Genomic DNA, 27,516 nt, shown 5'->3' with positions numbered 1-27,516 from the left:
GTCATACCAGGCGGTCTCTGCGCTGCGTGAGTCACGGCCGCTGTGGCTTCTGTCGTAGTGGGTCGTGCGGCACGAGAGGATTCACAACAATGCGCGCCTGCTGTGGAATTGAGAAAGCGCTGTCGCGTTCTGCAAGTGCTCTAAGGCGTTGCTAGGGGCAGACGACCGCCATGTAACGTGAGTACGAGTAGACAGACATCTGCACTGCTTTCTTCTATCCAGATTCACTTTGGGCTTTATTACCACAAAAGTCACAGGTAAAACGGAAAAAAAACATTCTCCTCCAAGTCACGATGCCGGTGAAAGCGTGTGGTCGGTGATATTGACAGGCGGTCATTGAAGAGGATTGTAACGAAAAATAAGAGGGTGACTGCTGCAAGAGTCCCTGCAGAATCGAATGTCGTACTCGCGAATCCTGTTAGCACCAAAACAGTTCAAGGGAGCGCTACAAGCCGGGAATTGTAGGGTGTGCTGGAATTCCAAACATCGCTCATCACTGATGCAAATGTCCGAGATAGGAAAACGCGGTGCCGAAACGAGACATCCTGGACAGTGGGGCAATGAAATACAGTCATTGGGTTGGATGAGTCTTGTTTCACACTGTTTCCAACTTCTGGTCGAGTTTACGTCCCAAGACTGAAACATGGCGGGTTATGGTTCAAATGGCTCTGAGCACTATGGGACTTAACTTCTGAGGTTTGGGGCAGCCATACCGTGGTATTCCATGAGCCCCACTGTTACTCAGCAATATCATGTTACTGCCAAGGATTAAGTGACCATTTTGACTGATCAGATCCATCCCATAGTACAATGTTGGTTCCCCAGTGGTGATGCTATGCTCCAAGATGACAGGACCCTTGTTCCAACAGCTCGCCCGCATCTCGTGGTCGTGCGGTAGCGTTCTCGCTTCCCACGCCCGGGTTCCCGGGTTCGATTCCCGGCGGGGTCAGGGATTTTCTCTGCCTCGTGATGGCTGGGTGTTGTGTGATGTCCTTAGGTTAGTTAGGTTTAAGTAGTTCTAAGTTCTAGGGGACTGATGACCATAGATGTTAAGTCCCATAGTGCTCAGAGCCATTTGAACCATCCAACAGCTCGCATTGTCCAGAAGTGGTTCTGCGATCACAGGCGTGAATTGTCGGATCTCCCCTGTCCACCACAGTCACCGGATCTAAATATTATTGAGCATTTGTGGTCTCCTTTGAAGAGAATGGTGCGCGATTGCTATGCACCTCCATCATTGGTAGCTGAACTTGTCACTATTTTGCAGGGATGGTGGTATAATATTTCCTTGAAAACCATACAGACTTGTATTTATCCATTCAAAGACGACTGGAAGGCGTTTTGAATGCCAACGTTTTTCTTACGCTGTATTAGGCACGGTAAGGTATTGCGTTGTTGGTGTTTCCATGTTTTTGTCCACCGACTGTACGTACGCTCTATTAATACTGTTCCAGATGTTCACTCTAGAAAATCATCTCTTGACTGTATTCTTCACAATGATATCGTAATTTCCAATGCTGGTACTATCAAAACTTGTTCTCAGGCAGAATTCTCTCAGCTCTTGATAGTGTCACCTTGGCTTTAGGAAGGCGACAATTTCGCCAACAATAATATCGGCACTCTGTCGAGTCCTTTTCAATTAAGTTGGGGTAATGGTGCCATTGTCGGATGAACATCGGAAAAATTTACCCGGGACGGAGCTTATTAAGCACTTTGTGTTTGTAAAGTGTGCTGTTTCTTTGTCTAATATAGAAAATTTTCTCAAGAAGGAGAACTGTGTAGATAATTTGTGTAGTACGGAAAAACGTTTTCGTATACCCACGAAACGCGAGAGGGCGTCTCTGAAATTTACAGCAGTCAACACCTGTCAAAAATTCTGAAAGCCCCATACGTTTTCTTGATGAGTGATGTCGTAACCACGCCTCCAACTCGTTGGTTCAAATGTGTGTGAATTCCTAAGGGACGAAACTGCTTAGGTCATCGGTTCTTAGACTACTGAAACTAACTTTAACTTATGCTAAGAACAACACACACACCCATGCTCGAGGGAGGACTCGAACCTCCCGTGGGAGGGGACACGCGGTCCGTGAACTCGTTAGTGAATAACATATGTTGTACGGGGGAGCGCGCAGCTATGATCTGAACGACGCCTTCAGGCGATTTCAAGTTGCAGGCCTCACCACTGACACCATATTAAACTCATGCGGTAGAGGCGATTGCGGTGGTAGGTCAGAATTAATTACTGCCCTGAAACTGCACCTCTAATAGCGTATACGAGAGACTCAGGAAAGGGCTTGCGTTTATTTGCTTTGATTTAGAACTTGTTCCATTGCTTCCCGCGTCAAGCACCAGCTATCGTGGCAGGAGTCAGATGGCAGAGTTCACGGATTACGTTCCGCTGACAGACTAAGAATCGTGGTATGTCTCAGATAATGCAAACAGTTGGATGGCGTGCAAATCCACAAACGTGTTTCGGTTGCCGAATGTGCCAAGCGAAGGCAGACTACACTGCTTATTATAAGATAATGTCAGTTTAAAAGGACATGATAGTCGATACCAGACGGATTAGATAGAACTGCGTACATTACCATGTAAAACAAGCAATGTCCAGCAATGACTAGCTGGACTTGACGGACCTGTCGACATATATCAGAATTTAGAGCTGTAGCCACAACTTGTGTATCCGGCAAAGCGTTGCTTTGAATGGGAAGTTGGAACCCAAGCTCCACCAGCTAACCTCTGTCAAAGCTACTAGGCAGCGAATTGTGTGAGCGTACGAAGTCATTTGGGTGTATTGCAAATTAATTTTGCGCGCGTGACAGGTCAAATGAGGCTCTACTTTCCTCATTGTAAATAAAACTTGTGCGAGCTAATGTATGATCGGTGTTTCATGGTATGTGTGGGGCTGATCGTCCGGCAAAAGGCAGTGGGTTGTCGCTTTGGATGGCGTTTTGGAAATAATTTGCCGCTCTCGCTCATTTTTCACAAAGCAGTGGGCATATCCTAGGAAAATAATTTAACGTAAAAAATGGTTCAAATGGCTCTGAGCACTATGGGACTTAACTTCTGAGGTCATCAGTCCCCCAGAACTTAGAACTACTTAAACCTAACCAACCTAGGGACATAACACACGTCCATGCCCGAGGCAGGATTCGAACATGCGACCGTAGCGGTCGCGCGGTTTCAGACTGTAGCGTCTATAACCGCTCGGCCACCCAGGCCAGCTAACGTCAAGATAACTGGAATATACACACACAGTTTGAGGATATCAAAAGAATTTAAAGTAATGACATGCCTACGTCATTCTTCCGCCATGATTCCAGCGGCTTGTCTATGGGATTTGACGGCGAAGTCTGCGTCATGCAAGTGTCAGAGGGCTGCCGTAAGCTGTTGAAATACCATAACGCAGTACTCCTCCAAAAATTTTTCAGATTGCTTGTTAAATCGAGTTCTGCTTTGAGAGTAACCGCAGAGGGCCTCGTTGGGGGGAACAAGTGTTATCAGTTTTGTTCTGTTAGCGTTTCTGTGGGCGTGTCTCCGCCGCGCTAGTGCGGTGGTGATCGACCTCAGGGTAGCCGGCTCTAATTTATTGCTGGCGGGAGAGATTTACGTGATCAGTGTGGCCGATGATGCGAGGAAGGTAATGGCCTATATTTCTTGATCATTAGGATAACCACTGATGTCCACTGTTAGGTCACGAGTGCTTGTGACACTTCCAGAGACGATCTGCCGTCTGATGGCATGTTCCGACAGGAGTAGGCTGCGTCTCGGCACTGTTTGTTTCCGGCGGATATATTTCTTTGATGAAAGCTGCCGACTACTCTCTTTGTCACGTGTCCTCATTTTGCACTCTGCAGAGCAGCGGTCTTGTATATTGCTTTAGAAACACGGTCGATTGTAATCTATTCACTTATTCCTCCAGCTTAACAACCGTGTTTATAAAATATTTTTAGGCTGCTCTGTGTAATTTATAAAAATTTAACCGGTAAGAGACGAAAGGACAACCCGTGTGCAGCTCGTGCAATAGCGTATGGAATAACACTGCGTCTTGCAACGCACGCGTTTCCTTTTTATTCCACAACAACATCGTGTTTTAAATTGTTAGTAAATGCGATGTTTTTTAACTAGTAGACTAAACCAGTTTTTTATGCACGCATCATACTAATAAATACATTTAAAACGCACCTGACCGTCATGGGAATAATTCACAGTGCAAAACTGATGGTAGATCAAATCAGTGACGCTTCGTATACTCAAAGCTGTGACCAAATAAAAGCATGTTTGTAATCATCAGATATCTATCGGAAGTTCGACTGTATTTAGATTGTGATCACCATCCTGCTATTGCTTAGCAAATACTCGTCGACAGATTGTCGGATTACACTCCTTACACATTCAGCTTTCCCCAGTGATTGTCGCTCCTTACACATTCAGTTTTCCCCAGTGCACCATCAAATAGCAGAGAAAAATGCAAAGGAACGACAAAAAGAAAAAAAACACAACATTAAGATAGTGTAGTTCGTAGATCATAAAAGCGCAAAAGCAAACAGATGCTAGTATGGGGTGCTGCTTGAGCTGTAGGAATAGAACGTGGATAAAATATGTAAACAGACAAATAATGTGTTGCCGACATGCTTCCAACACCAAACTTGAAAATACTTAAAACAGAAATAGAAAACCACAGCTTTGATTACCTGCACTGGCCACGTTCAACTATCGGTATTCTAAGAAACCACTGCGGTATGTAACTGCTGAAACGAACTACTTAACTGTAACCAACCCTGCCAGACACAAAGCTGATAGCCGACGCGATGTTTTAATTTAACTGAACATATTAGCGTCATGGGCGGCTTCTGCAAAACGGAACATTTTTTTAATACTATCCAGACATTCTGTAATTTTTTACAACGATCCAGACGTATTTCGTAACTGCAGTGACGTAATCAACTTTCCTGTTTCCTTGTTTCTTGTAAATAAATGGAACGTATCGAGCGTTATTGCGTAGTATACTACAACGTATGCAGTTTCCTGCGAAAAATTATAAAGACGCCGTAACATGTTACGCGATAAATCCCAATATCGTAAAAATTCGGTTCACTAATGATGCTTGTACTGCAGAAAAACAAACCCGAATGTAGACAAATAAACGATAAATAAATAAAAAGTCCTTCGAGATTGCCATGAAGTATGGGGCAAATAAAATTTGTAACACTATTATCGTTCTACACGATTTCATTTGAACGTTATCCGCAAAATTATCATTTAGTCAAAAATTATTTATGAAAATGCAAATTACAGAACGGCGGACTACTATTTTCCACCTATGTAGCTATTAATGTCTGTTATATTGTTTATTGTAATTTATTGCGCAGTAACAAGGTCAAGATTAATTAGTTACAGCATATAAATGACAACGCCATCATTATGACTGCTTCTTAATTTAAAGTGTTAATCATTTCATCATTTCGCCGGCCGAAGTGGCCGTGCGGTTAAAGGCGCTGCAGTCTGGAACAGCAAGACCGCTACGGTCGCAGGTTCGAATCCTGCCTCGGGCATGGATGTTTGTGATGTCCTTAGGTTAGTTAGGTTTAACTAGTTCTAAGTTCTAGGGGACTAATGACCTTAGCAGTTGAGTCCCATAGTGCTCAGAGCCATTTGAACCATTTCATCATTTCACTGTTGTGAAATACAGCCACGCGGTCTAAGGCGTCTTATCACGGTCCGCGCGGCTCACCCCGTCGGAAGTTCGAGTCCTCCCTCGGGCATGGGTGTGTGTGTGTTGTACTGAGCGTAAGTTAGTTTCAGTTGGATTAAGTACTGTGTAAGCTTAGGGACCGATGACCTCAGCAGTTTGGTCCCATAAGACCTTACCGCAAATTTCCAAATTTTTTACAAAAAATACAGATACACCATCACACAGAACTTAATGAAGTGTTTCAATCTTCGAACAACCACCATCCACTGTGTATTCTATGCCGCGTTGACTTCAGCGAGCCTCAATGTGGTTTCCGCATCAAACTTCCCCTTCTGCGACACGCTAAAATGAACCCACACATGTCATGATGCGATATCCTTGAGTTTGCCGCGAATTGTGTTACTCTGTATTTTCTAGGTACTTTTTATGAACGTGAAATCTTCTTGTTACAGAAATTTGTCACGAACCATGCTTCAAGTATTGTGAATAAATTTTTCTTCCTGTTATCATGGGCTTCCAACACTTCGTCATAGCAGCACATTGCCCAAATCTCGTGCTTCCGTGCTGCAAATGCCGTTTTTGAGCAGTATGCTCTTAACGTTACACCGTAAAAACTTCGTTAGGTAGTAAATGAAACATCAGCTATCGTCATTGCAGTACTTCAAGAAAGAAAGTGCCTTATTAAGAATATTTGTTACGACTTGTGTTTAAATACATTAGAATCTTTCGTGCTGAAAGGGCAATACAATGAGGGAGAGTAATTACGTGTGATGAGCGGGAACAGGAATACTTGTTTGCAGCGTTACCACTGAGCTGGTTTTTTTTCTTTTTTTTTCACCGTCTTTCGCATGAATCTTTGCTCTAGTCGACAACAGAAACCAATTCTTTGTCGCTGCTACCATGTCGCTTATCTCGCGGACGACACGTGATCACTCACTGATAGCTAGAAGGTCGCTCTTCCCGTCAAATTTGCAGGTTTTCCAAGTTAGTTAACATTGTGATACTGTTGTATTTTTATTGAGCATTGTAGTTTGACATCGGCAAAGAACGAGAAACCCTTAAAGAACAGTGAGTTGAAGACCTAACAACACGGGATTAGAGAAGTCATTGTTAAAGCATCCATTTTGTAATTCACGGGGAAAAATTGATAATTATGACCATGACTACCAAGTAGGTATTTTCGTAAAACGATTCTTGTGAACTATTTATAACTATTGAGGCGACAGACACCTCAATCGCTGAAGGAAAAACATATTTTGCTCAGTGGAAAAGTTACTCGTTTTCTCATTCTTATTTCACTTCGACATATTCAGAAATTATTATTTGAAAATAAATTATTACTCGCAGAGGTGCAGTGACTCGGGACGTAAGCAGAGACTAGGCTTATGGCTGCTAGCTTTCTGCGGAATGTCCCAAATTTTTCATTGTAAACAGCGTCCTCAAACAGGATAAGAACATCTTCTCAAATGTTTCCAACGCTAAAACTCACATTCTCATACGGTGGTGATTCGATCTTTACTGTGTTCTGCGTCTTTGCTCCAGTCTTGCGCCGGAGAGTCGACATGTTTTGTTCGCTCGTCTTCGACCGTTAGTGACACTAAGCGCGTATTTCTTTTCGTTGCGTGTTATAAGACTTCCTCGAAGTCGGAGCGCGCTTGGGATGAATCATAAGTCACGTGGGATGCCTTCAGCTTGAGAGGCTGCAACACGCTCATAACGCAGCGTCGGATTAGGTCATCGCCTACAAGTCTGACGTACTCCTTGCGCTAATATACTAAATGTGAGTCACTCGTTGACTCTTCGTCGAATTTTTCGGGGAAAACTTTGAATGTCGCCTCCATTTATGTTCTCCGAATACAGTCAGTAGTCACTGGACAGCGACTATAATGATTCTGCAGAAGGTGAACGTGATAATGCAAGTAACACGGTACCTTTGATTTGTTGAGGAAAAGTGACCGTTGTTTAATGTCTCGTCGTTATTGAGATCATTGGAGATGGAAGAGCCAACGTGAATGGACAAGAAAGTGTTTAAGAAAGTGACAGCATTCACTGTATCTGCTTTGAATTAATCACGGACAATTCAAGATCTTCGAACGACGATTAATATTCAAAAATTTATTTGAATATTAAACTGGTGTTAGAATTTACACAAAAAATTGTAGAATCTTCATTTACTATCATAGAAACAACACTAAAACATATAAACTGACGGGAAAAATATCGCAACACGCAAAAAATGTAGAGTAATGAAATTCGGGAATACATTTGCCTACTATATAACATTAGCGGGAGATAAACCATTGCAAACGTGAAATGTTGGTACATTGATAACCGGTATAACCGCCAGAACTAATGCAAGCACGCGAACGTGCATGCATTGTGTTGTACAGGTGCCGGACGTCAGTCTGGGGGATGGAGTTGCGTGCCTGTTGCACTTGGTCGGTCAATATAGGGACGGTTAATGCTGTTTGTGGATGACACTATAGTTGTCGTCCGATGATGTCCCATTTGTGCTTGATTGGAGACAGATATGATGATCGAGCAGGCCAAGACAACATGTCGACACTCTGTAGAGCATGTTGGGTTACAGCAGCAGTATGTGGTCGAGCGTTATCCTGTTGGAAAGCACCCCCTTGGAATGCTGATCATGAATGGCATAATGGCGAGTCACCAAAGCGAGTTTGAGTCTAGGTGTGCGTAATAACTACGAGAGTGCTCCTGCTGTCTTTCGAAATAGCACCCCAGACCACAACTCCCACCAGGTGTAAATCCAGCGTGTGTTGCACAGACAGGTTGGTTGCGGGCCCTCAACTGGCCTTCTGCTAACCAACACACGGCCGTCACTGGCACCGACGCAGAACCAGCTTTCTTCAGAAAGCACAAGTGACCTTGTCCCTGCCCTCCAATGAGCTTTGTCTTAACACTACTAAAGCTGCAAATGGCTGTGGTTTGGGGTCAGTGGAATGCACGTTACAGGGCGTCTGGCTCGGAGCTGTCCTTAAAGTAACCGATTTGTAACAGTTCATCGTGTTAGTCTTCTTGTAGCCCTTTTACACGACCTAATTCAAACTCAGTGAGGTTTTGATAATGGCGTGTTTGTCGCCTTAAAGCATTCTTGCTAGTATTAGCTCACCACGTTCAATCTCAAAGGTAACTAACGCTCACGACCGTTAAGTAAGTATTTAAAGCAAACTTGATTTGCATGTTCATATGCGACTGGCGCGAAATTGAATATACATCACCTTTGAGGTGTAGGAACACGCCTACCAACTTCGTTTATGTCGCACAACTCCTTCTTGGTGTTTCAATTCTTTTCCGTCGGTGTAGTTAGTCATTCAATTTTACTGACCGATCGTGCTCACAACCTCGGCGCCCATTGGACCCAGCGCTCGGGTAGGATGCTGCCTTTGTTAACACCATCGGTTTTGGCTGCTGGTGGAAGAACACAGCGTCACGAACACTATGTACGAAGGAGAATCATTTGCAGAACGTGTAAGTAATGAAAACAAGGGCATTGCCAGCAAAATAGAGAAATTAAGTTCAAGATGTACGAGACGAACAACGCGTTTCGTTTCGTGCCATTGCTGCTTGCGAAAGATAAAGAAGGCGAGTTACCTATATACGAGGCAACAAGCTTTTGAAAACTCTGAATTATCTGTGAATGACGCGAAAGACTTAAACGATATCCATTAGCGGCCAGACGCTGTGTTTGTATGATTCTGATTCTGGTCTAAAACCGGACACTCACTGACACGTGAGCGCAATGAAGTAGGGGAAGGGAGATGAAGTAATTAACAAGGCACAGCTTTCAGCTGTGTACTACGGTGATGCAGCAGGCGCGTCCGCCGCGTTCAGTGACGCTGCGCTTTCGGGCGAAGTACGCACACTCATTCCAGATTACCTAAACAAACAGTTGAACGTGACTGGCGCAAGCCAGTTTCCAACAGCGAACGGCGGTGCGCGGCTGAATAGCGCTAAGCGAACCTTGCTGTGTCACACGCGGCTGTTACCAGAAGTCCATCACAGAGCAGGCGCGGTTGCTTCGTTTTGTGCAGATACCGAAAAACAGGTGGCACTTGAAACACTGTGTGCATCTGAATAGCCCCAAGGAAAAACACTCCTTGAGCTGGAATTCGTTTTCCACATAGATGGTGTGGTGAGCCACAGAGTACATTATAAAGCTGGGTGTTTCTGGGAAAAGTTAGATAAGACAGTGAAGCTTACAACGTCACCATAGAAGTGGAAGAATCTCGGTTGGTCAGAAGAGGAAAGAGGATTCGCAAAATAAGTACACAAACGTCCACATATCCGTTGGTCTTTCATCGCAATGTAGGGGTTGCGTTAAGTCAGAAAGTAAATATCAGGATCCGTGTTGTCATATAACATGCGATGACAGCATCTAACATAAAAGCTTCTGAAAAAAGAATTTTCTGTGCCAAAAAAAAAATCTTCTTTTTATCTGGTCATATGCTGCAGGACACTTTGTATGTAACCTGCACTGCAAAATAGCTTAACCTGCAAAATGTAGCTGAACCATTAAATACCGGTAAGGGATTGTGATGTTTTGATTATTGAGGATATTTTCAATGCAATACATTCCTCAGTACTCTCACGAAATGTAGCCGAAAGTGTGGAGAAAACAAGAGGAAAAAATTCCAGCTTGACAAACTTGAGTAGTATACTATACTGGTGTCTCTCGTAATGGTAGTCAGGGGCATTTTCTCTGGTGTTGCAGCAGATAATTTGAGGTTCTTTTCTATCAACGTGTAGCTGGAGTCAGCCTAAACATACACTGCTTATCACGTCTCACATACGACGCTCATCGTCCACGGAAAGCGTCAGTTTGTTTCCCTTTACACACAAAATTATTTTTAAATCGTATTCGAGAAGGCAGTCCCATTATAGTCTAGTGTGTTATTGGTTTTATTGAGATGTATAAACAGAATCAGTAAAACACGAAGAATAATCGGTATTCCAGCAGCGACTAAGTAGCGCTTCTGCATTCAGCGTGGGCCAGGGCGGCGCTGTTTGTATAGATCATGTTCAACCATTTCGTTGTAGTTACGCATTGCACATTGGTGGCATCTTTTGATGTAACTCTTCCTCGATTATGTCAGCGTCTTAAATAATACGTTTTCTCTCGCCTGACGTCTGTGAGAGATGGAGGACAAGGCGAAGGCGAAGATCATTACCCGAGCGTATCACAGGAGATGCTGCTACAGCTTTCACGTAATGAGAATTATAGTAGATAAGGCAATCAGATAGACAGTGTGAAGGGAAATCCATATCATGCGAGGACTACGCAGCGGACTTTGCCCCGTTAGAAACAGTGGTAGTAAGAAACTGAACGGAAGATTCGTAATGCAGAAACATTCTCCGCTTCCTGCGTGTATGGTCTATTTCTTTTGTCCCCTTTTCTTTTAACAAGCTTTACCAACCCTGTTTTACAAATTCTTGCCTGCATCTTTCGTATTTCACTAAGCAGAACTACACCACAGAGAGAAAGCATGTCAGCGGTTCGCATTCTCTAGAATGTATGGCTCAAATGGCTCTGAGCACTATGCGACTTAACTTCTGAGATCATCAGTCGCCTAGAACTTAGAACTAATTAAACGTAACTAACATAAGGACATCACACACATCGATGCCCGAGGCAGGATCCGAACCTGCGACCGTAGCGGTCGCTCGGTTCCAGGATGTAGCGCCTAGAACCGCACGGCCACTCCGGCCGGCCTCTAGAATGTAACTGCAGGGGCTGGACAAAAATATGGAAGCACCAAAACCACAACACATTACCATTATCTTATCTAATACAATGTCGGATACCCGTTGGCATACAGAAGAGCTTCCAGTCGTCGCGAAATGGACAAATACAGGTCCTGAATGGTTTTCAGGGAAATGTTATACCTTTCTTCGTGCAAAATAATGATAAGCCAAGATAACAAAGATGGAGGGCGATAGCGATCACGCACCCTTCTCTCCAAAGTAGACCATAAACGCTCAATAATATTGAAGTCCAGTGAGTGTGGCGGCCAGGGGACACGCGACAGTTCATCCTCGTGCTCTTAAAATCAGTCTAGGACGATGGGAACTATGTGGGTAGGGATAGGGATCTTCACGTCTTGGAATACAGCATCTCCATTTGGGAACAGATCTACCATGGGATGGACTTGAACAGCCGAAAGAGTCAGGTAATCCTTGACAGTAACGCGACCTTGCATAGTAAACATGGCACCCATGGAATGTCATGATGTGGCTAGCCAAACCTTAACCGAATCCCCGCCATGTTTCGTTCTTGAGATGTAAACTCATCCAGACATTGGAAACAGTGTACATCAAGACTCGTCCGATCAAATGGCTTACTTCCATTGCTCCGTAGTCCAGGTTTTATGGCTTCGTTTTTTTGTTACGGACATTTGCATCACGGATGAGCGGTTTTGGAATTCCAGCTCGTTCTGCTATTCCCTACTAATGGAGCCCCCTTCGTGGTGTTTTGGTGCTGACAAGGTTCGTAAATGCGACGTTCTGTTCTGTAGAGACATACGTCGTCCTCTTATTTTCATGATCACTCAACATAATTTTCGCCCGCATTATGAATGAGCAGTCATGTTTTTTTTCCGTTTTCCACGTATGCGGTATAAATCTTCGATACGATGCCTCTTGATACACCAAACACTTCGGGTGCTTTGGTTACGGAAGAACCCACCATACAAGCCCCAACAATTTGCCCATTTTCGAATTGACTTAGCACCGACATAATGTCTCTCAAGTACATGGAACATTGTATTGACCATAACTGGCAGTTGCAACGTATAGAGGACATCGCACAGGAGCCGTTCGTGCTCAAGTACAAAAGCGCAACCTGTTTGCTTAGCGAGCATCTACATTTATGTTCAGTCATCCGTTTCTCGCGATATTTCCATATTTTTGTCCAACCCCTGTATTTTGTGGCTCTATAGTGTGGCTCTGGAGGGTTGAGAGTGGTAAATAGTACAAATCATTTATATAGTTCCTTACAAACTTATTCAAGTTCCTACCAGCACACTTTTATTTACTTATAATTTCTTCTCTCCGTAAACCCGGGTCCAGCTCAGGCGGTTTCTACGTGACATAGGAAATAATTCATGCTGGATCTCTACTACCACAATGACTTTTCTGTGGCTGGAGAAATGTTTCGCGTCGAAATCTGAAGAGGTATCAAACGGTGACGTAACAGCACCTATTTACGAAGTCAGCATCAGGAGTCAGAAGAAAGGCATTCTGGTTACATGGACCTCTAGTATTGCTATTCAGTTGTGCCCCATGCAGGTAGTGTAGTGGTCGCTTAGCTGTCCGATGTTCTATAGGGCGTTAGCATCAAGGAGTTTACTGATCTGAGATCGTCCAAAGAATGCCATTCCATAAAATTCTTGTCGTCCCCTTGTTGTCATTCCGTAGTTAACGAAATTTGAGCTGAAAATAATGATTGTTTACCTTCATGTATTCAAATGGTTCAAATGGCTCTGAGCACTATGGGACTCAACTGCTGAGTCATAAGTCCCCTAGAACTTAGAACTACTTAAACCTAACTAACCTAAGGACATCACACACATCCATGCCCGAGGCAGGATTCGAACCTGCGACCGTAGCAGTCGCACGGTTCCGGACTGCGCGCCTAGAACCGCGAGACCACCGCGGCCCCTTCATGTATTGAATAAAATATTCGTTATCTGTAGAGGTACATCGTCACTGACAAACACAGGCATTATAACTAACGTTTTAAATGTAGGCCAGTTTTCACTAACTGTTTCCTCTTTGTGCGAGTTCCGTGACTACATAATGATCATAAACTAACAAAGTTTGGGAGCCATTGGTTCAGCTTTAGCAATACACCGACACCCTTCGGGAAGCGGGCATATGTAGAACAGTTATTTACTGTATCACGAGTTGAAGCAACATGCATTGATCCAATGTTTTGGTTTCGTCTTCTTATTCGACTGATCCTTATCATCAGAGCCACATATTAGACGCCACAGACTGCTAATGAAAACAAGAGTACGTATTTAATTGGAGTAAAAACTTGCTAGCGAACGGCACTCTGTTTCGTACCTACAGAATAGGTGCCTCTCTCGGTTAGTGAAGAGCAAGGTACAGTCATTGGGCTACAATGAGCGGACGTGTGCAGCCAGTTTTAGTAGGCAAAAATGTACATTTTCGGAATGAATTTGTCATGGATTCTAAGACGCAATGAAATGGTCAAACATAACGTTCGTTCGTATACATTTCGTTAACATAAGACTAAAATTTCGTTTTTTTCTTTTGTTTTCGCCAGCACCACTACCCTAGCGTCAAGTTGCACATATTCGAGAGAATAATGTTCCTGTAACAGCACCATCTGACGATGAGCTTGTAGTGGCTCGAGTTATAATTAATGGTGCAATAAATCGTATCAGATTCAGAAAGCAAATGTTTGCATATCATACCGGCAGTTGAGATGTAGAATAGGTGTGTCCCTATAACACGAAATGATTGGGACGTTGAGAAAAAGATACCACTGTACTATACCTCCTGCGTGAAACGCGCGAGCTCTTAGTGACTGAGTTGTTTTGTGTTGCGCAGGTATGTACACGATGCGCATGCTGGACTCGACGGGCAGCCCGACTTCTGCGTCGAGCGCCGCCCACGCAGGGGCGGCGGCTGGCGGGGCGACGACTGTGGCCGCTTCCGGCCCGGGGGCGGCGACGGCGGCGTCAGCTGCAGCTGCTGCTGCTGCGGCGGCGGCGGCTGCAGCGGACGAGCGCATGGACGCGTCCAGCGACAGCGCCGTTAGCTCCATGGGCTCCGAGCGCGTGCCCTCGCTGTCTGACGGCGAGTGGATGGAGACTGGCTCCGACTCGGGACACACGGCCGGCGACCACTACGGAGCCGCCGACTACCACGCCAGGTGGGTGCTGCTCTCAGCTCACCGTATTCTCCTCGAGCCGGTAGGGAATCTCTCCACATCCTACAGTTGCTCTCTCTGACTCCAGATCCGTGTCCGCAGCCGATGTAGGAGGGAATCTGATGAGCTTTGCGCAGGTTTGTTGGCCAGTGTCTCTAGTATGCCTCTCGATCGCGTCTGAACGCACAGTGAGCACGTAAAGATGGCTAGAGCAACTCTCCTATCAAATGTGAAATGGGTGCTGTCATTCGATTTCTTCATGCCGAGAGGTTCCGCCAGATTTCAGGCAGATGGCACCAGAGTGCGGCAATGGTGCAAGAACTTTGAAGCAGCACGTACAGACGTTCACGATGCAGGCGGTCAGGAAAGGAAGCGTGTCTCAACCGGTGATCTTATTCAGCGAGTGGATGAGGCGATTCGAGAAAATCATCTAGTAAGAGCAGTTCAGAATAAACGAGGAGGATTGTTGTTGTCAGGCATGATCCTTCTTTATGACAATACTCGGTCGCACACTGCAGCTGCAACAAAGGCGCCCCTGTAGCGTTTTCGATGGGAAGTGTTTGACCATCCATATACAGCCCGGACTTTGCCTCCTCTGATTTTCATCTCTTTGCTTACATGAACCGTTGCCTATGAGGACGGCATTTTGGCACAGACAGTGAGCTGCAGACTGGCGTAGATAATTGCCGGAAAGCGCAGGCGGCTGCATTCTACGACGAGGGTATTGGAAATTTGGTACAACGCCACAACAAGTGTCTAAGTCGGGGCGGCGACTGTGTAGAGAAGTAACTGGAAGGTGTAGTTAAATTTTGCAAATAAAAAATAATAAATTTTCACTGAATTTTCCATTTCCCAACCGACCTGACCGTGAAAAAAGTCGTCTTATTTTTATATATGACAACTATGCGTTGGAAAGGGTATATGACAGGGATGTTGTCTTTCTATCTACATCGAAGAAGCAGTGACGAAGTGAAATAAATATTCAGGCGTGGGATTAAAATTCATGGTCAAAGTAAGCCCAGGGTGAAAGGAAATCAGAATGAAAAGATATCATTGATGCGATTCACTGATGCTGACATTGCTGTCATCAGTGAGAGTGAGAATGTAATAAACAGCTCAGTGATCATACACTAGGTACTGAGAGTAGACCGAAGAAAGAGGAAAGTAATGAAGAGCAGGAGAAATGAGATTAGTCAAACGGGCATTCTTGACCGACAAAAGTATCAGACATCGGTCTTAATTATATTTGAGGAAGAAATTTGTCATAATGTTCGTCTGGAGCACAGCATTCTACGGAAGGGAATATAGGACTGTGGGAAAACTGGGAAAGAAGAGAATCGAAGCGTTTGAGATGTGGCGCTATGGAATGATGTTGAAAATTAGGTGGGCAGATAAGCTAACAAATAAGGTACTTCGCAGAATCGGCGAGGAAAGAAGTATGTCGAAACCACTGACAAGAATAAGAAACGGAGTGATAGGACACGTGTTAAGCTATCAACGAATAACTGCCATGATAGCTGAGGGAGCTGAAAAGTGGAAAAACTATAGGGAAAGACAGAGATATAACAAACAATTGAGGACGTTGGATGAAAGTGCTACTGTGAGGTGAAGAAGTTAGCACAGGAGAATAAGTCATGGCAGCCATATCAAACCAGTCAAAAGACTGTTGACAAGGAAAGTAAGTGTCCAGTTTTGTGACTGAACGTGATGGAGCACGGAGCCATTCGTTCGTAGATTGCATATAAGTATAACGCGCGTTCTTTGAGGAAGAAGGTTATTGTACGTATCTGGTAACACCATTTTCTGTCTCTGTGGGCGCCATAAAGACTCTGCTATTCGATGGTCAAGGCACTTAGTCCGGGGTGGGTATTGACAGGGAATAAGTTAAGGAAATATGTGCACGAACTCTTCCGTTTATTTACAGTAACATTCTTAAACATGACTGCCTCCATATTCGAAGCGGTAAAGTCCATTTTTACGGTGACGGTCAACTCGAAGGTAAGTCGGTTCAAAAACTGGAGGTGAAACAACTTTTCTTCGTGAATGTCTGACTGACTTGGGGAGCAGGAGCGGTGGGTTACAGTTCTCGATCACTAGCCTTTATGCCAATATCCCAGGCTAAATTTCAGTCCCCTGCTCAATGTCTCATGGAGTGAAGGCGTGCACACCTCAATGGTGATCCGTTCTTCGTATAGGGGGCTTTAAGCTTGATAGCCCCCTGACTGCCATTCGAGAGGAGCAGTCTACAGACTGAACCCGAACACCACCATCAAAATTTGAGAGGTTTTTCAGTAATATTTTTTGAGTATTTTGATATGAGGGATACACAGTCTCCATTAGATCGTTACAGGGTAAAAATGTAATTATTATTTATTCGATTTGTTACCCCAGTTAGCTCTGTTTCTGTGAAAATACCTTCACAAAAATTTCAAAGCCTGTAATATGCAGTCATGTAATACGCAGTCACCAATATGCACAAAACGCACATTAGTGCAACAAGCCTCAGACAGATGCAAAAGTACTGTCATGTGGTTGCCCTCGCCACGGTAACAACTCAGCGTAGAGTCATTGAGCCACTCTGCTTTCTAAGCGTACATGGCAGATCTGTCATCGTACGCTTTCCATGTCTTTGGTCATCCTTAATTTGTAAATTTCTTCCTATTTTCCTTGATACCTTCCTTTATGGTAAACATGTTTAGAGTTTTCCGTGTGGTCTTGTTCCGTACTTGATCCTGTAATGTAACGAGCTCGTCCAGTCAAGTTTTACGAAAGTACGACATTACAATGCTCATCGACGCGCGAATGGAAACTAAGTGGATCATCAGGTTACAAAGCAGAGTTATCCACTGTCTTCCCGTAAGTGGTGCATCAGTCACTATTGCAGCTTGTTCAGAGACCAGTACCAGAGCAATTCTCCCAACAAAGAAAAACTGCGTATATTTTTGGAAGAGGATGTAATACGAAACCTGTGTTTTCCAGAGTATACAGGAATTTTTGTGAGAAGCCCGCGTGAGGGTATCGTTTGCACCAGATACGTAGATTATGATGGTTCAGTTTCCGAGAGGTCGTCTTCCTATCGACGCGGGTACTGAACGTCTGCCGGCCAGTGTGGCCGAGAGGTTCTAGTCGCTACAGTCTGGAACCGCGCTGCTGCTACGGCCGCAGGTTCGAATCCTGCCTCGGGCATGGATGTGTGTGATGTACTTAGGTTAGTTAGGTTTAAGTAGTTCTAAATTATAGGGGACTGATGACCTCAGATGTTAAGTCCCATAGTGCTCAGACCCGTTTGAACCATTTTTTGAACTGAACGTCTGCAACAGATGCAGCCAGCAAGTTGCTAATGTGTGGCGCATATCTGCCCGTCTGCTGCTGCTACCCCAGTTACCTCTATTTCTGCGAAAATACCTTCACAAAAATTTCGAAGCTTGTAATAAGCAGTTATCAAAATGCACAAAACATAGAGTAATGCAACAACCCTCAGACAGATGCAGAAGTGCTGCGATGCCCTCGCTAGGGGAACAGCTCAGTATAGAATCGTTGAGCCATTCTACTTTTTAAGCGTTCGTGGCTGGTACGATGTAAGTAACTCTTTTCTGTTTTTCAGTTACTTGCTGCCAAATTCTAAAAATATATTCATGTATTTTCGGGACGCTTGAGACGCCGTTCAGAAATATTGCAAAACTAGTACTGTTTACCGTAGTTAAAATAATGAAAAACTGTATCAGAATATATCTAAACACACTAAAGTGTGTGTGTATAGTATTAAAAAACGGAGATGGTAAGCAAAATGCTGTAGCATTCATATGGAGTTGCATAACACACTACACAGGCCGAAGTAGACAGGTGTCTACTACACCTACTCAAAGTGATGTACATCACAGACAAGGCACCAACATTTAATGGCACTTTTAGAATTCCCCTTCCACTGATTGACAGATGGGTACTCGTTTGATGTACCAGCGTTTGAGTCTATGGCACGCAACAACCTTTATCGTAGTTTTATATGGTGTTGGCTGAATTTTAACGGTCCATCCCTGCAGGAATGTGGAGGACCTTTCCGGAACAGTACACATGTCATCTGCTGCATTTAACCGAGTGCAAGAAGGGCCGACAATAACCTGCTAGACTGCTGAAAGGACGTGCATTAATTGCGTGAGCGCACGACTGTTTCGAAAGACCTTCTGCTAATTCCGTGTAATAATACGGTTGATGTATCCGAATCTCTTCTCGCAGGAAATGGAGATATCCAATTTTGGGGTTCTTGGATGTGGTTGAATGATATTGTTGTTGAGCTTGTACTGTATCACTTAGTACAGCTACGCCAGTCTGCCAGTACCACTCGGTTTAACATGTTGCTTTCGATTAGCCTCTTAACAGCGGAAGAACTGTCCATAGCGGTCCTCAGGCGACACTTAATTGCGTGTGTTGTGCCTGATTATTTCACAACCCTGTTTCCAAAAGTTTCTTGGCAGCGTTTTCTGTGGCTATTGAATATGTAATATTATTTAACAGTATGAGACAAATTACAGAGGTCTTCGTTGTCAGTCATTTAGTCAGTTCTAAGTTATAAATGTGACGCAGTCGGGGAGCCATTGCCCTGCCAGTAGTTCTCTCTCCCAACATATTTGAAAGTCATTTCTGTTCATAGTCGACGTATGGCAATTCTAATAATAATGTGACCGATCAGGAGTGTTGTACGATAATTTGCCTTTGATAGCCTGCAGTTATCAACTGTTGTAATCATCTAGACGTAGTTCGAAACTTACGGATAGACGAACGTCTCTGTAATCTCGTCCCCTTTCATTAATTGCGTGAATCACCAGCATCACTTTCATTTTTATCGGTAGGTACTTGACTTAGAGAGACTGCGGACACTGAGTCACGTTAAATTTTATCATTTACAGAACGTAATGAACATAAAAACACGTACAAGTAACGTTGAGAAATGGTAGTTTCATAGGTCGGTTGTGATAGTTTCGCTCACATTGTTGCGAAGCATTCGTTTCACAATGTGTTACTATATAAACTGAGAAATGGAGCTTCCTTTTGCTCAGTGTGTGGAGCTTCCTTATGTTAGGTGTGCAAAATATCGTAGAAGTAAGTCGCCAGTACAAATTACTTATCGACCGTTCAGTTCCACTACGTAGACACTGCATTAAGAGTTCAAAATTCCCCTAATAGCCAACAACACATGTCATTGGGGATTTAAATCGAAGTTATGTTGGTGCGACGGAAAAGTTCGTCAAATGATACGGGTGGATAATACTCATACAAATGACGGCTTTCCGTTCTCCCTGTACGAAATAATAGAACAGATTCAAATTCTCGAATAAGGCAGGCCGTCATCTCTCCCCATCGCATTACCCGGGTCACCAGATGTGAATGAACGTTCATTAAAATTGCGTCCCGTGACTGTGTTTTTTTCGAGCGATGATATGTAACCCAGAAAGCAGGCACCAGCTCGTAGGTTCAGTTATTCCACCGGCAACATTTATCAAACGGATCTTAACGTGCTGCGGTGCTGATTTTAAGCGCCCCGACGTCTGAGATATGCGTTCCTCACGGTGTAAGCAGGTGCATAGTAAACAAACGTAGAAATGAATCATCGCGTAGCATGTACTGCAGAAGAAAGAGTTTGAGCATGTGCGCTCTCGCAGCACCTTTCTCAGAACGGTTCTACAGAAAATACAATCATCAGCTAGCAGGAAACAACGCCACGTAGTTTGCACTCATGTTCATTGGGTCTGTGCTCCCCCAATCAGCAAAAATCTGAAATTTTTGGACCAACAGCGTGTTTTCTTTCAGGTTTTTCAGTCACCAACTTTCTCCCCCGAATGAGAAAATATTTTGTTGACGCCCGCCTACATTGGAAGAAACGATCATCATAATAAAATAAGAGAAATCAGATCTTGCACAGCAAGATATAGGTGTTCGTTTTTTCTGCTTGCTATTCGAGACTGGAATAATAGAGAATTATTGTGAAGGTGGTTCAGTGAACGCCCTGCCAGGTATTTAAGTATGATTTGCAGGGTATCCATGTAGATATAGATGTAGATTCTGTCAACTACAGTAATCACCATAATGTTGGTCTTAAATGCTGTGCTTCATTTGTTGCTCAGGAATGAGTTAGAAAATATTTCCCACCTTGTCATTATAGGACCTTATCCTGTTTTTTCCCTGAAAGACATAACTTTACATGAGGTATCCAGAATGAGATTTTCACTCTGCAGCGGAGTGTGCACTGATATGAAACTTCCTGGCAGATTAAAACTGTGTGCCCGACTGAGACTCGAACTTGGGACCTTTGCCTTTCGCGGGCAAGTGCTCTACCAACTGAGCTACCCAAGCACGACTCACGCCCTGTCCTCACAGCCTCACTTCTTCCACCAGTACCTTGTCTCCTACCACCCAAACTTTACAGAAACTCTTCTGCGCTTGCAGAACTAGCACTGAGTTCGAGTCTCGGTCCAGCACACAGTTTTAATCTGCCACGAAGTTTCATATCAGCGCACACTGCGCTGCAGAGTGAAAACCTCATTCTGGAAACATCTTCCAGGCTGTGGCTAAGCCATGTCTGCGCAATATCCTTTCTTTCAGGAGTGCTAGTTCTGCAAGGTTCGCAGGAGAGCTTCTGTAAAGTTTGGAAGGTAGGAGACTAGATACTGGCAGAAGTAAAGCTGTGAGTACCGGGCATGGGTCGTGCTTCGGTAGCTCAGATGGTAGAGCACATGCCCGCGAAAGGCAAAGGTCCCGAGTTCGAGTCTCGGTTGGGCACACAGTTTTAATCTGCCAGGAAGTTTTACATGAGGTACTTGAGTGTCGGATTTAATCAAAATAGGTGTTCAATTCGAAGTAAGAAATATGGTTTGTGTTCCTCATGGTGGCATAAGTACATAAACAAAGGTACCTCACTGTTGTCTGTGAATTTCATCCTGTGTTTTGAACTTGCCACGTTCTGCATTCACACATCAGAAAACCGCAATAGAAAATTGTGCATATACTGAATGAGTCCATCCACTTGCAGATTACAGTCCCACAATGTTTTTCCATCAAGTGCATCCAACATCATGCAGAATAGATATGGTAATCATTTTTTAGTCCTAGGTACAGTTTTGAGTATTGGAATGACCAGAGAATAATTACAACACAGTGGAACTGAAAGAGACAGTGGGAAAACACACTATAAGGGCTTCATCAGCTCTGGTTAGCATTATATCTCGTGGAACACATCTGTAGATATAAGAAATCCCTGAGAGGAACATGAATCGGGAAATAATAACAAATTAGTTTTATCAACTTTTAAACGATGTGTGGTTCACCATAACAAAGAAACCATACAGAAGAAATTTTGCTAGTCCCCAATAACAATACACTCCTACCTTTCAAACATCATTTACAGCATAAATGCAGCAATGAAATTTCAGTTTAGTAGGACATCTCCAAACATCTCTATCTGCTCATTGAGATCCCTCAGTTATTTAAAATGTAATTATCTTGCAGTTTGCAGCTGTCAACTAAGAGCTGTTACAGCAGCCAAATAACATTTTGTCTTAATGTGATAAAGTTCGATTGCTATGGCTAAGAAGCTGTTTTGCCAGTGATTCTTGTCATATTTAGGACCTGTGATTCTTTCAGAACACACATTTTCATTTATAATGTTTTATAGAGGAAAGGCATTGTTCACTGAGTAGTCGCATGCCGTGCAGCCCAGCTATTGGGACACTTGCTCAAATTTTTCACGTAATTGTTACATACTCATACTTCATAATTACTATAGTTATTTGATGTTACTTTGTAATAGCAGAATAAAAAAACTGATGATCACACTAAAAATTGAGCAGTATTAATTAAATGAGATTTCACATTACTTAGACAATATTAGAAGACACAATCTTTATCATTTTAAGGCTGTAACAGTATGGTGACACAGATCTCATTTGTTTGTAGCAAGTACAGACCTTACGACTACAGCTACTCTGGTCGCCAGCACTCCAGTTCTGTCAGCACTGCCGAGACACAGCACCGTGTGCCACCCATGGCTCAAAAGAAACATCAGATGTTTGGAAAGCGATGCTTCCAGGAGCAGGGTGCAGGTGAGTTCTTGTTTAGGTTGTGCAACTGAAGATTCAATACACAAAATAAAACACTCATAAATTTGCCTCTGTTTAGCGTTCATGGTTTCAACAGTTCAAGTGACTCACTTGAGTCAAAGCTCTATATCTTGAATCTGTTAAAAGAAAACAAAAGTGCCAAGCATTGTTATTTTTACTAATCATCTTTCAGAATGGTTTACAGTAACAAATGTACATCATAAATATGAAAATGTGATGCTCATTAGAAACCTATAGACATTCCCTTACACCATATTGTTTTGCTAGGCCAAATGGTACACCTGCCAAGACCAGTGCATCCTCTCTTAGGGGGGAGATAAAGCTCATTGAGGAATTCTCATTATGGTTTGACATCTCATTTTACATACACTCAAAGGTTGATTTTGGTACATTATGTACAAAAAATGCAAATGTATTTGAAGCTTTTGCCAAAAATTTGTCCTATGTTCATATTTGTCGTAGTGCAAGATACTACTATTATTCCTGAATACAAATTTAATCCAGACTAATCCCATTCCTCCTTCAATGCAAAATAAAGGGAGTAAACTTTGCTACACTCATGAAAAGTCAGTTTCTTTATTTCAGTTTTTATATCGGGCCATTATTTACATTGTGGCAATGTGTATTATTGTGCATAATATTCAGTCCAACTTAGTTACATTTTGGGTCTATGTTAGATTTTTCCTGTTATTAGAGGCATGGGTTCACCTTAAACACAATATTTTTCACTCTTGCATTATTTAATATCAGGTTTAAAATCATGACAGATGGACACTATCTTCCTCATTATCATGAGATTATGGCACTACTATCACTGCAGTAGATCTCTGCTGTTTGCATTCATTTCCAAACCACTGTTCATCTCATATGAAAACCCTCTTCCACAATTTGTCAATGCTGCCATTGTCTGAGAAACCACTGCCTTCAATATACCAGATAAAGCAGTGGGCTTTTTGCAGAAGCTGTTGTTAAAGTGAGCACCATTAGTTTCCTTAATCTGAAAGTCTGAATGCTTACACATTGTATAATGTTGCAAATGAATTATATCTTATTGTTTTCTGGTCATTACTGATCAATGTGAAAAATAGCATGAAAAAATTCAATGACAAAACTTGGATTGCAGGAGCAGCTTCTTCCTTGGGCAGCCATGGAACAACACCGAGTCTGCCACCAGCGCCTGTAAAGTATGAGTTCAGTGAGGCAGTACCTGCTGGTGGAAATGCATTTGGCACCCCATTGGAAGCTGGAGTTGCTGCTGCCAAGGCACCAGAGATGAAATATAGCTGCAGTGTTGAATTTGCAAGGCATCACCCAGGTAGAGCGAAGCACACTACACAGCACACACCTATGAAATTTTTGCCTCTCACACATCTCCACTTTTGGTAACTAGTGTATCTTACTGCTATGTTGCTGGTTTTGTTGCAGATGTAAGACCATCTATTGACCACATACAGCACAATCATTCATACCATCTTCCTGCAGAAAGCACAGGAGCCATGCAAAGACCTGTTTCAAGAGACAAACAAAAAGGTATGAACAATAACGGACTTCAAAATAGTATTTCTCTATTCCCTTTCCAAAACACATATGCACTACTTAAATGAAAGGAGCAACTTATTAACATTTGTCTTTTCCATCAGGTCGTAAATCTGATGAGGAACATCTGAACAGAGATGAGAAACGGGCACGAGCAATGAACATTCCATTGCCTGTGAGTGACATCATCAATTTGCCAATGGACGAATTTAATGAGCGATTGTCAAAATACGACCTCAGTGAGGCACAGTTATCACTCATAAGGGACATCAGGAGGAGAGGAAAGAACAAGGTAATAAAAGAAGTTCAGTGTCAGTTACTGTGGAGAATATATTTCACTGTCAACTGCAAACAAATTTGAAGTCTTGTTCAGTGATATTTGTACTAGTTTCATTTATGTTAGTAAGCACTGAAATTTAAACCTTCTCTATACACATGTGTTCACAAATTGGGGTTCTACTACAGTAAGTATTTATTTGGTACTTTTTGCTCTTGTAGGTTGCAGCACAGAACTGCCGTAAACGGAAGCTAGACCAGATTCTCAGTCTTGCAGATGAGGTCAAAGAAATGCGTGATCGGAAGAACCGCCTGATGCAGGAGAGAGATTACATGTTGGCAGAACGTCAGCGTGTCAAGGAGAAGTTCAGCCAATTGTACAGGCACATCTTTCAGGTAAAACAATACAACTGTGAATTCCCTTTTCTCCTTGTTTAATTTGCAGCTCCTTGCTATATCAAAAACTTAGTTTCCTTGCACCCATGAGAAAAAAGTTCTAACTCTCAAGAAATCATTTTGCCTAATATGGAAAAAAATCTTGAAACCATTATACATACAGTTTTTGCTTGAATTATTCTTCCCAGCTGAATATTTTTAGGTGTTTCTAAATAAAATCTGCTTGTTCTGATTGTAGCAACTGCGGGATCCTGATGGCAACCAGTATTCAATGTGTGAATACAGCCTTCAGCAGTCTGCAGACGGCACAGTACTGTTAGTGCCTCGAGCAAATGCAACTGCCTTCCTGGACCCTGAAGCCACTACTGCTGCTGCTTCGTGCAGGAAGCATGAGGAAGAAAAGGAGTGACCTCATGTTGCTGTAAGCTCAAACCTGCTCAGATCAGAAGCGTGACAACTTCAAAATTGGACACTGGAGCAGGTGCAAATTCACAGATGCCTGTTTATCTTGTGATTCATTGTGTTTCTGAAAGTAAATCTGTAACTGTAATTGAGATCTCACATGACAAGTGGTGTTATTGGAAAAAATAGAGACATTTCAAATCGGACTGTACTATAAAAAATAGAGTTGTATATTGAAGGTTGTGCCTGTACAAATATATCAGACATCGCGAAGAGTGAGTCCCCAATGTTATTGATGGTTACATACAAATATAGTGACAATATGAATATGGGATTGCAATCAGTGGAAAATGTTACAAGCCTAGATTGGTGAAAAATTAAGTGTGCATGTGTAAAAAGGTAAATTATTGGTAACTAAAACTACATGTTTTTTTCAAACCAAAAGTGGGAATTAAAACTAATACCTTTTTAAATAGGAGTGAATTTTACTGTATGATATGCGAGAATTATAGTGCTTGTTGGCATCCATTATTGCTCTTTTTATAATGGCATTTAACATTTCTGTTAGAAACTTAGCATTAAGTATTTTAATATATTTTTATGTACAATTTTCATTAATATTCTTCGATAAACTATACTTTTAAGAACAATTTTGAAGTGAATTCTGAATAAGAGAAAAGCGTCTGGGCAAGTATTGTCTTCTAAAACAACTGAAGTGAGTGTACAGAAAATTGTGGAGGACAGAGCTAGTGAATAAAATATTGTGCCTTCTTTAAAATTTAAATTTTTCTTGAGACTAGTTTCTTATACTATACAGTTTATTTGAAGAATATCACAGTGCAATTTAGTGAAATACTATTTAAATAATAAAGATTCATGATGAAACATACTGATTTTCAGTTTGTTACTCTGTGCTATTTAGAAATTTAAAAAGTTTACAAAAACCCATAATACGTTATGTCCATTGATGATGCCAGTGCTGATGATCAGTGATTTTTCTTAGTAGTGTGTATGTGAGGCTGTGAACTCACTTCATTCAGTACATATAGTTTTAATATGTTTTAAGATTTCTTGTGATTCAGTTTTGTTGAGAATATTAGGTAATCTTGAAACTAAGGAATAGCAAAGTAGCTCAGCTAACACAAAGGCCTTAATATACATTGCTTCAATCATGCTCACCTTTTATACTTACAAAACACATAGTGCTTTTGAGACTTTTTTTAAACAGAAAGGAAAGTTATTTACTGGTCTGTATTGTCCCCTGGTGGAAATAGAGTTTACAAATAAATTTAATAAAAGTGTGAATATACAATTATTTTTATATAACTCATTAAATGGGATCATACGGCTAGGTCATTTATCTCAATGTATATACAATTTGATTGATGCAGATATGTGTACATTTCATATTTTATAAAGAATAGAGAATAATTCTTAGGCAGTTGACATCATGTTTTGATATCAGCATTGTAAAATAGAGCAGTTGCTCTACCTGTATCATGTCAGAATGTAAAGCATACATGCTAGTACTGTTCTTTGGAAATCCACATGTGCAGAGAAGAGTTCTTTTTTTCCTTTCTGTGTGTTGCACAACATTATGTCCGATGCAGTTGGTAAAATTTCTTGTGAATGCATACTGCTATGCATATATTGTTTTATGTTCTTAAAACATTACAACTAATTGCTGTAAAGCACCAAGTGCTTTCAACACTTCATAACAACTTCCAAATATTTATTAGTGCATTTAAATTCTTAGCTCACTGGGTTTCTTTATGGTAAAAATATGGAAAGATAGTGGACTACCTGTGTGAATCATTAACACACATTGTATATCTCTCTTTGAATGTCATTTAAAATAAAAAAGTGAGTTTTATACATTGTTTCTTGTCACTTTATACCTACATTGGACATTTGCTTTACTTGGAACCCAGTGTAATCTCATGACTGTGGCTGTGACAAAGTAAACAAAACAAAACAAAACAGTATATAGTTTTTGCTTTTTCTACTGTATTTCCAGTTTTCAGGTGTTCAAAAGCAAGAAGAAAAAGAATTTTTTGTTTAGCAGACATGAATGGAGAGAAGAAAAGTTTGACAACGCACTTTAAATCTCCAAGAAAATTTATTTATTTACATTTTGTTTGCATGGAGCTATCATAATGATGGCTTTTGCAAAAGTCTGA

The 27,516-nt window shown here is 42.3% G+C and overlaps 1 protein-coding gene across 4 annotated transcripts in view; it reads left to right on the top strand.

Moving 5' to 3' along the window:
• Positions 1–27,313, top strand: part of LOC126260109 (segmentation protein cap'n'collar) — a 426,742-nt gene extending 399,429 nt beyond the window's left edge. For all 4 annotated transcript variants that reach the window (XM_049957344.1, XM_049957345.1, XM_049957343.1 and 1 more), the window contains exons 9-15: positions 14,294–14,618; positions 22,563–22,708; positions 23,850–24,041; positions 24,152–24,256; positions 24,367–24,554; positions 24,761–24,934; positions 25,173–27,313. In XM_049957344.1, coding sequence (XP_049813301.1) covers positions 14,294–14,618; positions 22,563–22,708; positions 23,850–24,041; positions 24,152–24,256; positions 24,367–24,554; positions 24,761–24,934; positions 25,173–25,343 — 1,301 coding nt within the window. In that variant the 3' untranslated portion in view covers positions 25,344–27,313. The remainder of the gene's footprint in view (positions 1–14,293; positions 14,619–22,562; positions 22,709–23,849; positions 24,042–24,151; positions 24,257–24,366; positions 24,555–24,760; positions 24,935–25,172) is intronic.
• The last annotated feature ends 203 nt before the right edge of the window (positions 27,314–27,516 follow it).

This window comes from Schistocerca nitens, chromosome 5, assembly GCF_023898315.1.
Source record: "Schistocerca nitens isolate TAMUIC-IGC-003100 chromosome 5, iqSchNite1.1, whole genome shotgun sequence".
Taxonomy (NCBI): Eukaryota; Metazoa; Arthropoda; class Insecta; order Orthoptera; family Acrididae; genus Schistocerca; species Schistocerca nitens.
This window is presented reverse-complemented; position numbering and strand designations above follow the sequence as displayed.